At 39.3% G+C, this 13,131-nt stretch overlaps 1 protein-coding gene across 1 annotated transcript in view; it reads right to left on the bottom strand.

The window, feature by feature from the left end:
- LOC113109747 (fibroblast growth factor 11-like) overlaps positions 1-10,412 on the bottom strand; it is a 41,851-nt gene extending 31,439 nt beyond the window's left edge. Inside the window, exon 1 of the mRNA XM_026273490.1 lies at positions 9,015-10,412. Within this exon, the coding sequence (XP_026129275.1) occupies positions 9,015-9,207 (193 nt within the window). The 5' untranslated portion in view covers positions 9,208-10,412. The remainder of the gene's footprint in view (positions 1-9,014) is intronic.
- Between the last annotated feature and the right edge of the window lie 2,719 nt (positions 10,413-13,131).

Here is a 13,131-nt window from a genome sequence, read left to right on the forward strand (position 1 = left end):
CAACAGGGAAGTCATTTGCGAGGTGGGACAAACTACTGCATGTTGATGAAAGATCATAAACATATCCTTTTTTTTTTTTTTGCTTAGGTATAACATGTACTACCGAATCATACACAGGACAAGGAATGAGTTTTAATAAAGTACATTTTGATTGTTTTATTACTTTAAGCAAGTTTTTCCACTTTATTGATACTTCACTAGAGCAGTGTTGCAAATGTCACATTATCAATACTGTTTGTGTAATTATTTTACCCACAAGAAAATAGTTGCAATCTTCTAGTTGGTTTTCTTTCTATCTCTGCACCCATCTTACAGTGATCCCCTTTTCACCCCTAGCTCTGTCTAATTTAATCTCATGCATCGATGACTTTTAATTAATATGATTGGCTGAGGGTTTCTCGTGCTGTTACATGGTATTTTTCTGCCTTTCTAAGGATGACAAAGGCTAAGGAAATAAACAGCAAATATACAACATATAAACCAGCAATCCTCTCTGTACAACCAAGCCCACTGGGAGCAGATTTAAGCAATGTTCATCATTATTAGTCAAGCACTGATATTCCCTACACTAGCTAGAGTGATACAAATGCAGTAATGCTAATCATGTTCCTGCTGGTGCTTTCTGGCTTTGTCTCTTGCTTATCTTTTGCCCACTTGTGAAATCACCACACACATTGTAATGATAGACTCTTGAACGGAGCAGGATGTCCTCTTCGGTCGTCTGTATTGAGAGCTCTGGCTGTTTATTTAAAATGCGGCAGTGCCCAGTGCAGCTCCTCAAAGTCAGACAGAAAATGCAATAACCGAGACGAAGCCTCCATGTGTTCGTTCAATTATGTGTGCGTTGTTTGATCGGTCACAATGTAGCAGAACCAAAAGTCGCACCCTTTTTTCTGCTGGTGTTCACAGGATCGATAGAGGTTAACTGTCAAGTAACCTTTGGTGTATGTGTAGGAGCGTGTATTTGTGGGTGTGTTTGTGTATGGGAGGTTCTGGACAGAGCGTCTGGTACAGCGCGGTGTGCTGCTTTATAGCTGTGAGATGCCAGCTTACCCCGTAATGATAAGAGAGTGCAGAGTAATTACAGGCGCTGCTTCAGCGAGCAGCCAAGGGCATCTGTGACTCCCCTCCCTGACTAAGGCCAAACTACCAGGGCTTCCCTCAACCTTTATTAGGACTCCCCACCAGTCCCCTCTCTCTCTCTGCTGTCTCTCATTCTCTGCAGCTCTCAGCAGATTTTCCCCTCTTATCTCGCTCACATTTCTCATTCTTCTTTACCCTCTCTCTATTTCTTTCTCCTCCATCAGATCTTCCCTATTGGTCTCTCCTCTTTCTTATCTTACCCCATTTCTTATTCTTTCAACCTCTCTATTGCAGGGGTTTTCAATGTCTTAAACTGTGGGCCTCCCCATAAACACTGCATCATATACTTTAGTTCATCTGTGATAAAATGTATTACACAAGTTTATCTCATCCTAAAAAGTCTATGGAAATCCATATTTAAACGGGAGCCCATAGGCATCTCTAATTGTTTTTTGTTTATTTTTGTTCTATTTGTGTCTTTAATTCAGTTGGCTAAATTCAATATTGGTTTGCTTAATTTTTTGAAGTGCACAAAACCTGTTTCATGTTTTGCCTTTTCCAAAAATACACAAAATTATTGGATGTTCCATTTCAGGAATTATAGACTTATTAGTTTTTCCTCTTTTAAATGGGGATAAAGATATATCGTCTACTAAGCTGAGGCATAGTTGCCTATTCTTTGTTATATTCAGTAGTGATGCACTAAAACATTTTATTTATTTTTTTAAACACAGTACCAAGTTCCAGTTTATACCAAAAGTTTCCATTAAGCCAAATACTGAAAATAAAGTTTTGGTTATTAAAAAGTGAACTCAGTATGTAATTCAGCTGTGCTCTTGTGTAAAGTTCTTCTGCAATGCGTTGCCTTACCTGGAAATATTTTACACAATGCTTGTCTTGCATAATTTTGGTCATATTGAGGTGCGTCCATTCTTACTTAGTAGCTTATCTAAGTTATCTTAGTTCATCTAAGTTATTGCACAAAAATATACACTGACATGGTTAAAACACATCTTTGGAGAAACGCTAATTAAATGTCACTGTTTGGGTTATTAATTTCAGCCCGCCAAAACGATTTCAGACAAAACTAATTTTTTTTATTAGTGCATGAATAATTTAAGAATGCAATTTTAATTCCCTGTACTTAACCATAAACATTAGCTACCCTCAGAAAAATAGAGAAAAATAAGAACTTCTGAACATTACAAATCTTATCAGTTGATTGTAATATTGTTCCAGGACCAGCATGATTGTTGATCTATGAACTTTGTTTTGTTAAATCACTGTGAGAATGTGTCCTTATCTTCACTATCTCTATTCTTTCTTTAGTTCTTATCCTTTGCTCTCTACTGCAATGCCTCTTGTTATTTTGTTATATTCACTCCGTGAAGAACCAGAGTCGGGGAAAAAAAGGCCAAGTGACTTGCTTTTCAAAAACAATTACATTTCTAATGCCATGATTCTATCACAAGTCCCAACTGAGTGAACCTTAACTGAGTGTTTATGGTATTAATCTTTTGGAGGTCAATAATCCATTTAGACACTTCAGTCTTCTGTCTTCCTTGTATTGTATGCTTGACATGACCTTGTAAGCATCATTGTGTGACCGACCTCAAGGGACCATCCCCTGAGATGACAGCCATGTCCACTCGATTATCATTTATTGTGAATTGACAAAATGAGAGATTGAAAGCATGGATCAATGGCAACTAGCATGTTTTGAAATACTGTAGCGCAGGCTGCTGAATGTACAGGACTTGAATGAAGGGTGGTTTTACAAGCTGATTTGGTTCCGGTACTTGCAGTGGTGGACGTGTTATATGTAACTATAAAGCAATCTGTCTTTCTGGGATGACAGGCCAACAGTAATGGAGCCTTGCCCGCTCATGACGTCAACACCAGCACTTAAGTGCTCAGAAATTACAGACGTAAATGTCTACCTTTTCTGTCTGCTGCTCCTTATCCTCTGCCCCTTCTAAAACACACACACACACACATATACACACTTCTTTTGTGTGTCTCCCTCTTGTTAGAGGTCAAACTCAATCTGTCCTTGTCAGGTTTAATCAAAGTATCCACAAATTCAATTTCAGCTGCTGTGTGAGAGAGGCTATTAAGGTGTTCTTTGTCATTCACAATGTCATTAGGCGGTGAGGCGAGAGGGCATGGGGGAGTTTCCGATTCTGATGCATTTACTCATCGTTTTAGGGTAAATAAAGCCCAAGTGCTCTCTGTCAGTACCTAAAGGTGCCAGAATTCCTTTACTCTCTGAGAAATGAGCTGTCAAACATGAACTGTAATATTAAGACTCAAAATCTCATTCTACATTGTTCTGTGCATCAAAATGTCACACTGGTCAAAATCACTCTTAAACTGTATTTCTTGTTTTCTAGAAGAGACACACTTAAAATAAGACTCATTTAAAGCACAGTTCCATTAGTGTGGCTTGAATTAAGTTTATTTTTCTGTTTTACTGGTTTCAAACGCATAAATGTAAGAAAAATTACCAAGTTACAAACGTTACATTTAAACTTTAAAACATTACATTTACGTTGCCTGCCTTTAAATTTAAATTTTAATGATTTTTTTTTTTTCCCAGAAAGCTCCTTTTTGGTGACAGCAGGCTGTGGTATAATCAAAAAGCTCCACAAAGATAAAGCATTTTTCATTCTTTATTCTTATAAAGCTCTGCTTCACCTGCTAATTTTAGATTTTCCCCTCAAATACCAAATTGAGCATTGCAAAGATACATTTCCCCCCTCTATTTCATGCCAATTTTCTGAGCATCATTTCCTGTTTCAGTGCTTTTTTTGGTGCTTTTTTTATTATTATTATCAATCATGTTTGATGAATATGATACATGATTTTTTGCTCCAGTATGCATTCACTCATACTAATCACAGGCTAGTGGCATTTATCTCAGTACTGCCTTTTCTCTGATCTCTTTCAGGCAAATTTAGTCCTAATCTGATCTCATCCAAACTGCTGGAACTTTTCTACAATCCGCTTTTACAAGTCCAGCCTTCCAACCCGAGGCAGCACTGAAATAACCCTTCAAAACAAAAGCAGGAATCCCTTCAGCTTTAATTATCTTTTCATCTGGAATTAAATTCTTGATAGATGATGAAACCCTTCTCAATCTTTGGTTGTGTAACGGCATAAGCTGATGTTTGTATGTTTGGCGTCCTCATTATCAACAAAAGAGTCTGGGAAACTCATTTGGCTGCTGTTGCAGCCGCAAAACTAATCGGATATTCATTTCATACAGATGGGGGTGAGCAGTGATTGCTGCAGCTGAGATTTGTCAGAATTTGGGCTCTCAGGACAGCCAAAGAGGAAGACGTTTTGTAGTGTCAGTGTCATTGTAGATGTTACACTCCAAGTCCATAAAAATAGGGCACAGTGTACTGTGTTAATTATCCATATTGTGTAGTCACTGGTGTTTTACCCGTATTTTGAATAACGTATTGCATTTTGTTTTTCTAAATTTTTAGGGTCATAGGAATGTCTGGGAATTTACTAGTACTTTTTCAGGTTTTAACACATGTTTTTTTTCATACAGTTTATGTATTTTAAAACTGAGCCAAAATGTGAATTTCTAAATGTGACCCACATGCAACCTGTCAAATGCAGAATGCACTAATTATTTAATTAATAGCCTCTAAAGGCTGTTTCTCAGTTCATTTTGGAAGGCTGCTAGTGGAGGATAGAGCAGATTGATGCTGTAAGCTCTGAGAAAGCCTCAGCTAATGTTAACACCAATAAAGCATGCACAGTAGGGTGTATTAGTCACGTGTGGATTTTTTTTCCTGCCACATTATTAGACTCTTTTGGGTCTCAATCGTCCCACCGGTTTTGACATGGAGATCAATAGTGTTAACCGTCCAGTAACTTGATGCCTTGGTGTCTTTCATTTCTGTCATATTTACTTCTTTCGTCCAGTATATTTATTCGCTCCTGCTTCTAGGATCGTCCAGAGGGACCTAACCACACAGTACATCTTTGGTTCATTTGTTGACTAACAAAATCATTACATCTTAATTCATTAATTACTTAAGGGAGGTGCTGTGTTGTGAGATCAGAGAGAGAACAAACAAAATTCAGTTTCAATTACTGTACCAGCATTTTGATAATCAATATCTATATCAATATAATATATATATATATATATATATATATATATATATATATATATATATATATATATATATATATATATATATATAGATATATATATATATTAATATAATTGATATAAACACAAGGCTCTCTGTATAAAAATGTGTCGCAAATGTGTAGATAAATATTTACAGTAAAAAAAAAAAAATCTAAATAAAATTTTACATTTAGCTGTTGATCTACTGTCCTTTGCTGTTCTTGCTTGTAGCTATGGATAGCAGATAAAATACCTAAGAAAACATAAGAAAACAAAACAAACCTTAATGCAGTGAAAGTAAGGGCTGCCAATATTAATTTAACATCCTCTCTGTCATCAGTGATTTTCTCTCTTCCTCTGAATTGCCTCTGCATGTCCTTCTGTCTTTTGCAGTGACTCACTTTTTGTCTTTCCACCTGTCTCTCCTCCATTTTCTCCTTTCCTCCCTCTTCCATCTCTCCTCTACTTCCTTCCTCTGCATTACGATCTCTTCCCCCCTCTCTCTTTCACTCACTCTTCCTTTCTGACCCCTGGCACTCTCAGTACTCAAATGAGAGGCTACCTAACACTGTGCAGTGTGATCAGGTGTTGTTGAGTAAGCAAGATAGACAGCCCATCTTCAGCGGTCAGCTTAATGCTGTCCTCCTCCAGTGCCACGTCCTCGTGCCCTGAGCGACTCCTTTAGTCCGAACCCAGAGCAGAACTACTGCATTCCCCTTGCTACACATCTGCAGATATCTCCTATCTCTTTATCTTCTTTTTAATTCAATTATATTTTGAAGGTTGTATGCAGGACGGGAAATAAATGTTTCGTTTAGCTCTCTGTGTTTAGAAGAAATCACTAAATGTTGCAAGCTGTAATCTCATATTAGTGGATTATCTTCAAAAGAAAACCTACATTATAAGCTGATTGCACCCTGAACTTTTCCTGAGCTGGTCTAAGATCTAATCAAAATGTAGACATATAAACAAGTATACTACGTAGCGACAGCATTTTTTTCCGAGGCCAGTCTAAATGTTTCCCACCACAGAACTTGTTCACCCACAAAACAAATAATAATAATAAATTCTTATTATTGGCTGGTGACAGTTGTTAACTTCCCTCCCTATCGGAGTGCACTAAAACTTGTAAAGCTATGTTTATCCAGCAGCATAAATGTGCATGGTTCTCTGTCAGTTTTACTGTGATTAAATATGGTTTCACACACAGTTTGTTTATTAATGACAGTGGTGAAGTGGGGCTCTGGAGATGTGTTATGTTAATGAAGTGTCATATGAAGGTTCATCTCCAGATGCTGTTTTCCACTGTTATCTTGTTAAAAAATAAAACATTCAAAGCCAAAGTCAGTTCATTAGAATTTGACAGGTGAACATGTGCCTTAGTTGCATTAATTTATTATACTGTCGTGATAATTGTGGAAAGAGTTTCTAGAGTTAGGAAGGATGCTTTCTTTAATCTTTACTTGTATTAAATATTAAACACCTGATTTCGGGTGTTTCTTCCAGTTATTGACTTGACATTGATTATTCATTCATATAGACAGTATTCAATCCACTCCTGTAAGTGTTGTATATTGTAAAGGGAAATTGGAACATAGCCTGTGTTAGGGGTTTTCTCACTCCTTTGCTGATAATAATCAGTTTTCTCCTGCTCAGTCCCTGTTCTCCTCTATAAGGAGATTTGTTGTTGAATAAAGCCAAACTCACAGAAGTGTTCCATAAAACTGTTAAGGTGTAAAACACCCTCTGCTATTAAGAGAACAGTGTGTGTGGGAGGGGTTATGTTTCTATACCATCTCCACTTTGCGTGAAACTGGGCTCTGGGCAAACGGAGAGGGCGATCATTGATTAATCAGTATACATTAATGAGCTGCATTGATTGAGAGACCAGTAGACTCAGCGCCGACCTCAGAGAGTGTGAGACCATGACGCCATCTTAGAGCAGAAAGGGAACCCATCCTAAACCAGAGACAGGCGTGTGTGAGACAGATGTGTGAAGGGTGTTGAGGGTGCAGCAGGGGCTTGACATTGTAATGATGGATGTATATGGATCACTGACCTGACAATGCAGCAGTGATCCCATGGTCCCACACTGCTGTGGCTAGGTGACGCCCACTAATTTGTCAATTTTTGGCCGCTTCAGTTCACACATAGTGCTATGGATTGAATTTTGAAGCACAACTCGCATGTCACAGATTGAGGTATTCAATAGGACTTCCCTGCTGGAAAGTACTAGTAAGGTCTAACAGGCCATATTAACCATCCAAACTTAGACAAGCACTAAATCAGCAACTCAAATAAGCTTGTCTAGACCAGCATGAGGATTCAAGTCAATGCAGCGAGAATATATAAGAGTTCACCTAAAAATATCACCTAGTGTATATGCTAGCAATGCAATATTATGTCGTTTCCTGAGCCGGTTTTTGTGTGTTTGCATGTGCAGAAATATATTTGCATTTCAGTATGTTTCTAAATCACATTATGCTAGCGGTACTGGTGCGTAATGTGATAATGTGTTCAGTTGATATCAAAGGAATGTAAATATTACAGAATATGGTCCCAGGAGAAAGACGGGCTATCAGCGTTACCTCAGTATCATAAAAATCCATGCACACATTCTCCCCTTCACATTCATTTCTGTTTATACCCATATTATTTTTCTGATGATTGCAGTGTGGCGTGTTTCATGTTCACTGGTGAGAGAGGCGGATAAAGAGGCAGATTAATATCCCTGACTATAATCATTTTGGTTTACGTACAAAACACCCACTCTCTCTCTTTCACTCTCAAACGCTCACACACTCACTCACTGCCTTATCTCTTTATCTTGTCTTTCACTCGTTTTGTTTTACATTGACAGTTATTTTATTCAGTATGCAGTTATTCAATCTTAGGCTATGGCGTCAACTGCACAATGTCATAAGCGTTTTGTCCCCAAGATATTACAAAACTCCCAACCAGCGGCAGCGACACCAAACAGAGATGTTTTTGTTTCAATAAAACCGCTAGTCAGAGTTGTGGACACTGGTGTTTTGCATTTTTGCCCTGTAGGTTGGCATAACAATAGCAGAGCTTCTGTCTCAGTATCAGTGCTGTAACCAGAGAGCATGCTGTTTTTTTTTTTCTGTTTGGCCAGTGGCAAGGTTACCGGAACTAAAACATGGCCGGAGTCCAACTTCCAATTTCATGGCATCACTGAGTAACAATCTTTTGTGAAACACAGTCGAAATCAAGTATTAATATGCAGACATGCTTGCCCATGTGTGAACATAGAAGAGATAATGTGTCTCGGGGTAGTAATTAGCATCCTAAGGGCAGATCTTCATGCAACCCAGAATAGCCTATGCATGTGGGACGCTTTGAAAGACTGTAAATCATACCTTATAAAGGACTTGCCTCTTCCGGGCTCTGTTCGTGTCATAAAATAGCAGTCAAACCCTTTCCGGCCTTATAAATGTCTGAATAAATCCCCTAAAACTGCAACTTAATGAGCTTAGTGGTTCTCTCCTTTATGTGACCTATGGAGCATCGCTTCACAGAGGCAACTGTATTTCAGACCAGAATGTATTTCCGCTTTGTATCCTTACATTTGTACCACAGACAGTTTGACTGTGAAGTGTCAGTGGAGTACAGTAGCAAAGAAGAATGAATCAGTTTGGAAATGTTGCTCAAACTTTTTTCATTCTGCTTTTTTTTGCAAGAATACAGTTTTTCCTTAGTTGGTGGATAACCAGTTAAATGTGGTTAAAATAGAAAGAGTTATAAACAAACCTACCTGGTCTTTTGTCTGTTCTTCCTCTGCGGCCGCCACATAACCGTACTTTTGATATGAGAACGAGAATTTGTTTCTGGCAAAGAGACTTGTTGCTCTTGGGGCACGGCTTGCGTTTGCTAGCTACTGGCCGGTTGGATTGGTCCTCCTTGACTGCCCGTTTTTGTCTGATGAGAGAACTGGCAAGAGCTGCCATCTTCCCCCCCCTCTCACCTTTGGGAGGGGGGTCTCTGTTTGCCTAAGAGACCCTCTCTGGATGATTGTCTTTTTACCAGCAGCACAAAGAGATAAAAGTCAAGGGTCAAACCTTGCGCGGCGAACCAAGAATTCAAGTAGGTTCCTCACGTGTCCGTGTGTTACCCTCCAGTAAGGGAAGAGGTTAAGTTCTGGTCCACTCACAACCTGTCCATGGTTTGTCCTTCATTATGTTTGTTTCGCTAAATACATATTGACACCACAACAAATCCGTAAAAAATGTAAATTGACGCAGTCACGTTTCCACAAAAAGATACAGAAAGAGGCTGACAAAGTCATCGTTGCGACATTGCCGACATATTTGCCCCCCCCCCCTTCTCTCTTCTCCCCTCCCCTCCCCTTGTGCCTTGTTCCTGAAGACAAAAACACTGACAAAGCTAAAGTTTAGCACACATAGATGAAGAGCTTTCTCACCCACACATGGCTGGTCTTCGTGGAAAGTTCTTCACTTACTGGCAGCAGAATTATTCGACTCAAATCAGATCCTGTCAGAACCGGGCAGATGGTCAGCCTGCAGTCCCTAGGGCTAACTTTAGTTGTGCTGGAGGAAAAAAAAAATATATAATCTGGAAGCGGTAATCCAGTGCTCCTATGTCCAGAGGCACTTCTGCTTCAACTGCTGGGACAGACAAAGCCCTGAGTCGCAGGACGGGAGCCGGCAAAAGAAGAATGGACTCCGAGAAATTTTCCTTCTGCCTCTTCTGGCACGCGCTATCTCTCCCCACAGCCCTACATTACCCTCCACCCCCACCCCCCACAGAAGCCAGCGAGCGTGTGTGTATGTGGGTGTGTGCGCAAATCCAGCGGCTACCACCAATAAAGGTGACATTCATGAGAGAACAAGGGAGGGAGGGAGAGTGAGCGCAACTGAGTGAGGGAAAGAAAGCGAGTGAGTGTAAAAGAGTGTGGGAGAAGAACAAGAATGATGAATGAGAAAAATGGAGAAGAGAAAACAGAAAGATGGAGGGAGAGAAAAAGAGGAGGATGAGAGAGTTAACACTACTGTCCTTCCTTCACTCTGCCGTGTCTGTCCTTGATGGGTAGAGTGGAGGAGAGAGAGAGAGAGAGCGAGAGAAAGAGCGCTTTGGGTGCCAACGGTGACAGTTTTCAGTCACATCAGGAAGAACATCGCAGTCGTGTGTTCCGAGTCAGTTATCACTGCCAAATTCACACACTCACACACACACAGTTACCCCCCCCCCTCTCCTCTCTCTCTCTCTCTCTCTATAACACACATCCTCATGTACACAATCACTTTTAGGGGATTAGGATTGTACCACTTTTATTGGTTTAGCGTTCAGTTTCTTGCAGTCCGTGTGCTGGGAGTGTTTGACGTTTGCTGAAGGTGTAAAACTAACGCAAACGGAAAGACATTCTCTATCTTATATCTCTTATCCTGTTTTTTCTTCATTTACTTGCTCAATTGCTCAATTGCTCTTCATCTCAAAGCTCTTTTCCCCTCCGTCAGTGCCCCCCCCCCATTCTTCTTTCTGACATCACTGCGGTTTTGCTTTATCTCTGTGTATTTTCCAGTCTCTTGGCACTCTGCAAATACAGCATGTGAAATGAGCGGGACCCGAGGGGCGGTTTGTTTAAAGAGACAGTTTCAGGATGGGTGGCTGTCTCTCATTAATAGTGACACAGACAGGTAGAGACAAAAGTCATCTTTGTTCTACCATGCCCTCATCCACAAACAAATATACTATGTTGCCTAATAGGGGTTGAGGATATACTGCTAGACACAATTAACCAGCTGAAATTTGTCAACTGGTAGAGATTTTGGATTATTGTTTCTATCATGGTTCCACGCCCATGTTACGGTGCTGTATTACACGGTCACGAAAATTTATCATTTCAGCGATTTCAGGCTGTTGAGACACAATCAACAGCTAAAAAGAACTAATTTTTCTATATTTCTAGAGAGGTGTGCATGTAGAGATGCTATCGGTTAAATACACACACTCAAAAAATGTCCATCTTTGCAAATATTCTTGTAAACACAATACTTAGGGTAATAAGTGAAAGCAAACAGCTGAGAAAGAAAACACAGGTAACAGTATATGGAATCTGGGCAGCTCTTAAAGTGACAGCAGTCTTATATTCCTGCTGTCTGTCGTTCAAGTTAATCATTCATTTATTTTGTTTCTTATTCTTTTTTGTGTGATATTGAGAACATTTTTATTTTATAAAGACATTATTTAAAGCAAAAATAACTATATTGTGATTAGTTATATGGTGGTGTTTTGGTGTAGGATCATCATTGTTGGTCCTGGATTGGCCATTTTGGGTAAGGACGTAACCACATGTTCAAGATTGTGAAAGTTTAAGAACATGTGGAAGTTTAAGAATCTGCATTTGAAACCCCCATCTTATTAATCTAGCAACACATCTGTGTTCAGTCATACCTGGTAGGCACTTAAACTCTCCCAAAATAAGTTTGCAGACAAATATATCAATATGAACTCTCTAGACATGTTTCCAGGGGGACAACCCCTGACCATGATCTTGGAGTCAAATTGCTTTGTGATTAGCATTGATTGTATGGATATGCAGTGCTAAGAAGTTTAAAATGGGCCTGGTGTAATTGAATCTGTCTTGGCTGTTTACCTCGAAGCAATAGCAAGATGCTTCCACAACATAAAAATGTGCAGCTCTTCAGCGCAGCCTCAATAAATCAAGTATTCAAGAGGCCAGTCAATCAATCAAATTTTATTCGGCATCCTCGCAGAAATCTGCTGTGGAAGCACCTAGAAAGTACCAGCTTGATTTACCTTTGGTTTAGAAATGACGTTGCCACAACAGACAAGGTCACAATCAGTCAACTGCTGATTGTCAGATGACAACTAAAGTTCCTTGGTCCTTAAAAAGAGGGCATACAATTGTGATAATTTAATTAATGTTTCTAAAAAAAAGAAAGAAAAAAAGCATTTAATAAAATATCCTGCTCATAAGCTCAGGATAAAGGAGGCAAAACAATCTTAGAAAGAGAGCACAGAGGAAACATCAACTATTTTAAATTCCTGCTTTCACCAAGTATTGGCCTCATGCCAGTTGCCAATTTGATTTCTCATACACAAAGATAGCAGCCCAGTCAGATCGTTTTTACTTAAAAGTTCATGTTTCATGACACTTCCTAGAGTTGTGTTCATCTGTGGTACATAGATCATTCACCGGACATTTATGTTCCCATGACTTATAACAGCATACTGAATAAAGGCTTGAGAAAGCAGTACCTTGTAAAGTATGTGATTATTTGATTGCACATTTTTGTTTAGAGGACCATTTTGTTACTGTTTAAAAATAGCATTGGAAAGATGTTTGTCAGGGGTTCGATATGTTTTTTTTTTTTTTCACTTTTATAGGACAAGCCAGAATATACTTTCCTTTTTTGTGTGTTTTCTGCTTTAAAAGAGAACATTCTAAAATGTTTGGTTAGTTTAGTCCCATCCTATCTGTCCTAGTGAATATTTTAGGTTTATGTTGTAGATTCAGGAGTAGTTTCTATCATGGCAGTGCGTGTGTTTAACCTCCTCCTGCTTTCCCAAGCAATTACTTTCCACAAAGGTCTCCCTGACCTCCCTGACAAACACGGACAACCCTCCTCTCCTGTTTCCCCATGTGTCTGCACAGCTCAGCCCGACCTAGCTGGCCCAGTTCTGTCTTTATGTCTCTCCCAGTACCTTATCTCTCCTTTTGTCTGTCTCATCTCTTCTCTTTTTCTGTCTCTACTCTATTCATCATTGCCCAAACATATGACAGGAGGTATTCTAACGTAATCCCCTCGTCCTTTATGTAAGCATGCAAAATAACTCAGTTTGAGAAATATTTATAATTAGCTTGACCTCTGGGTCAGGATCTCATTAGA

Source organism: Carassius auratus, chromosome 10 (assembly GCF_003368295.1).
Source record: "Carassius auratus strain Wakin chromosome 10, ASM336829v1, whole genome shotgun sequence".
Lineage (NCBI taxonomy): Eukaryota > Metazoa > Chordata > Actinopteri > Cypriniformes > Cyprinidae > Carassius > Carassius auratus.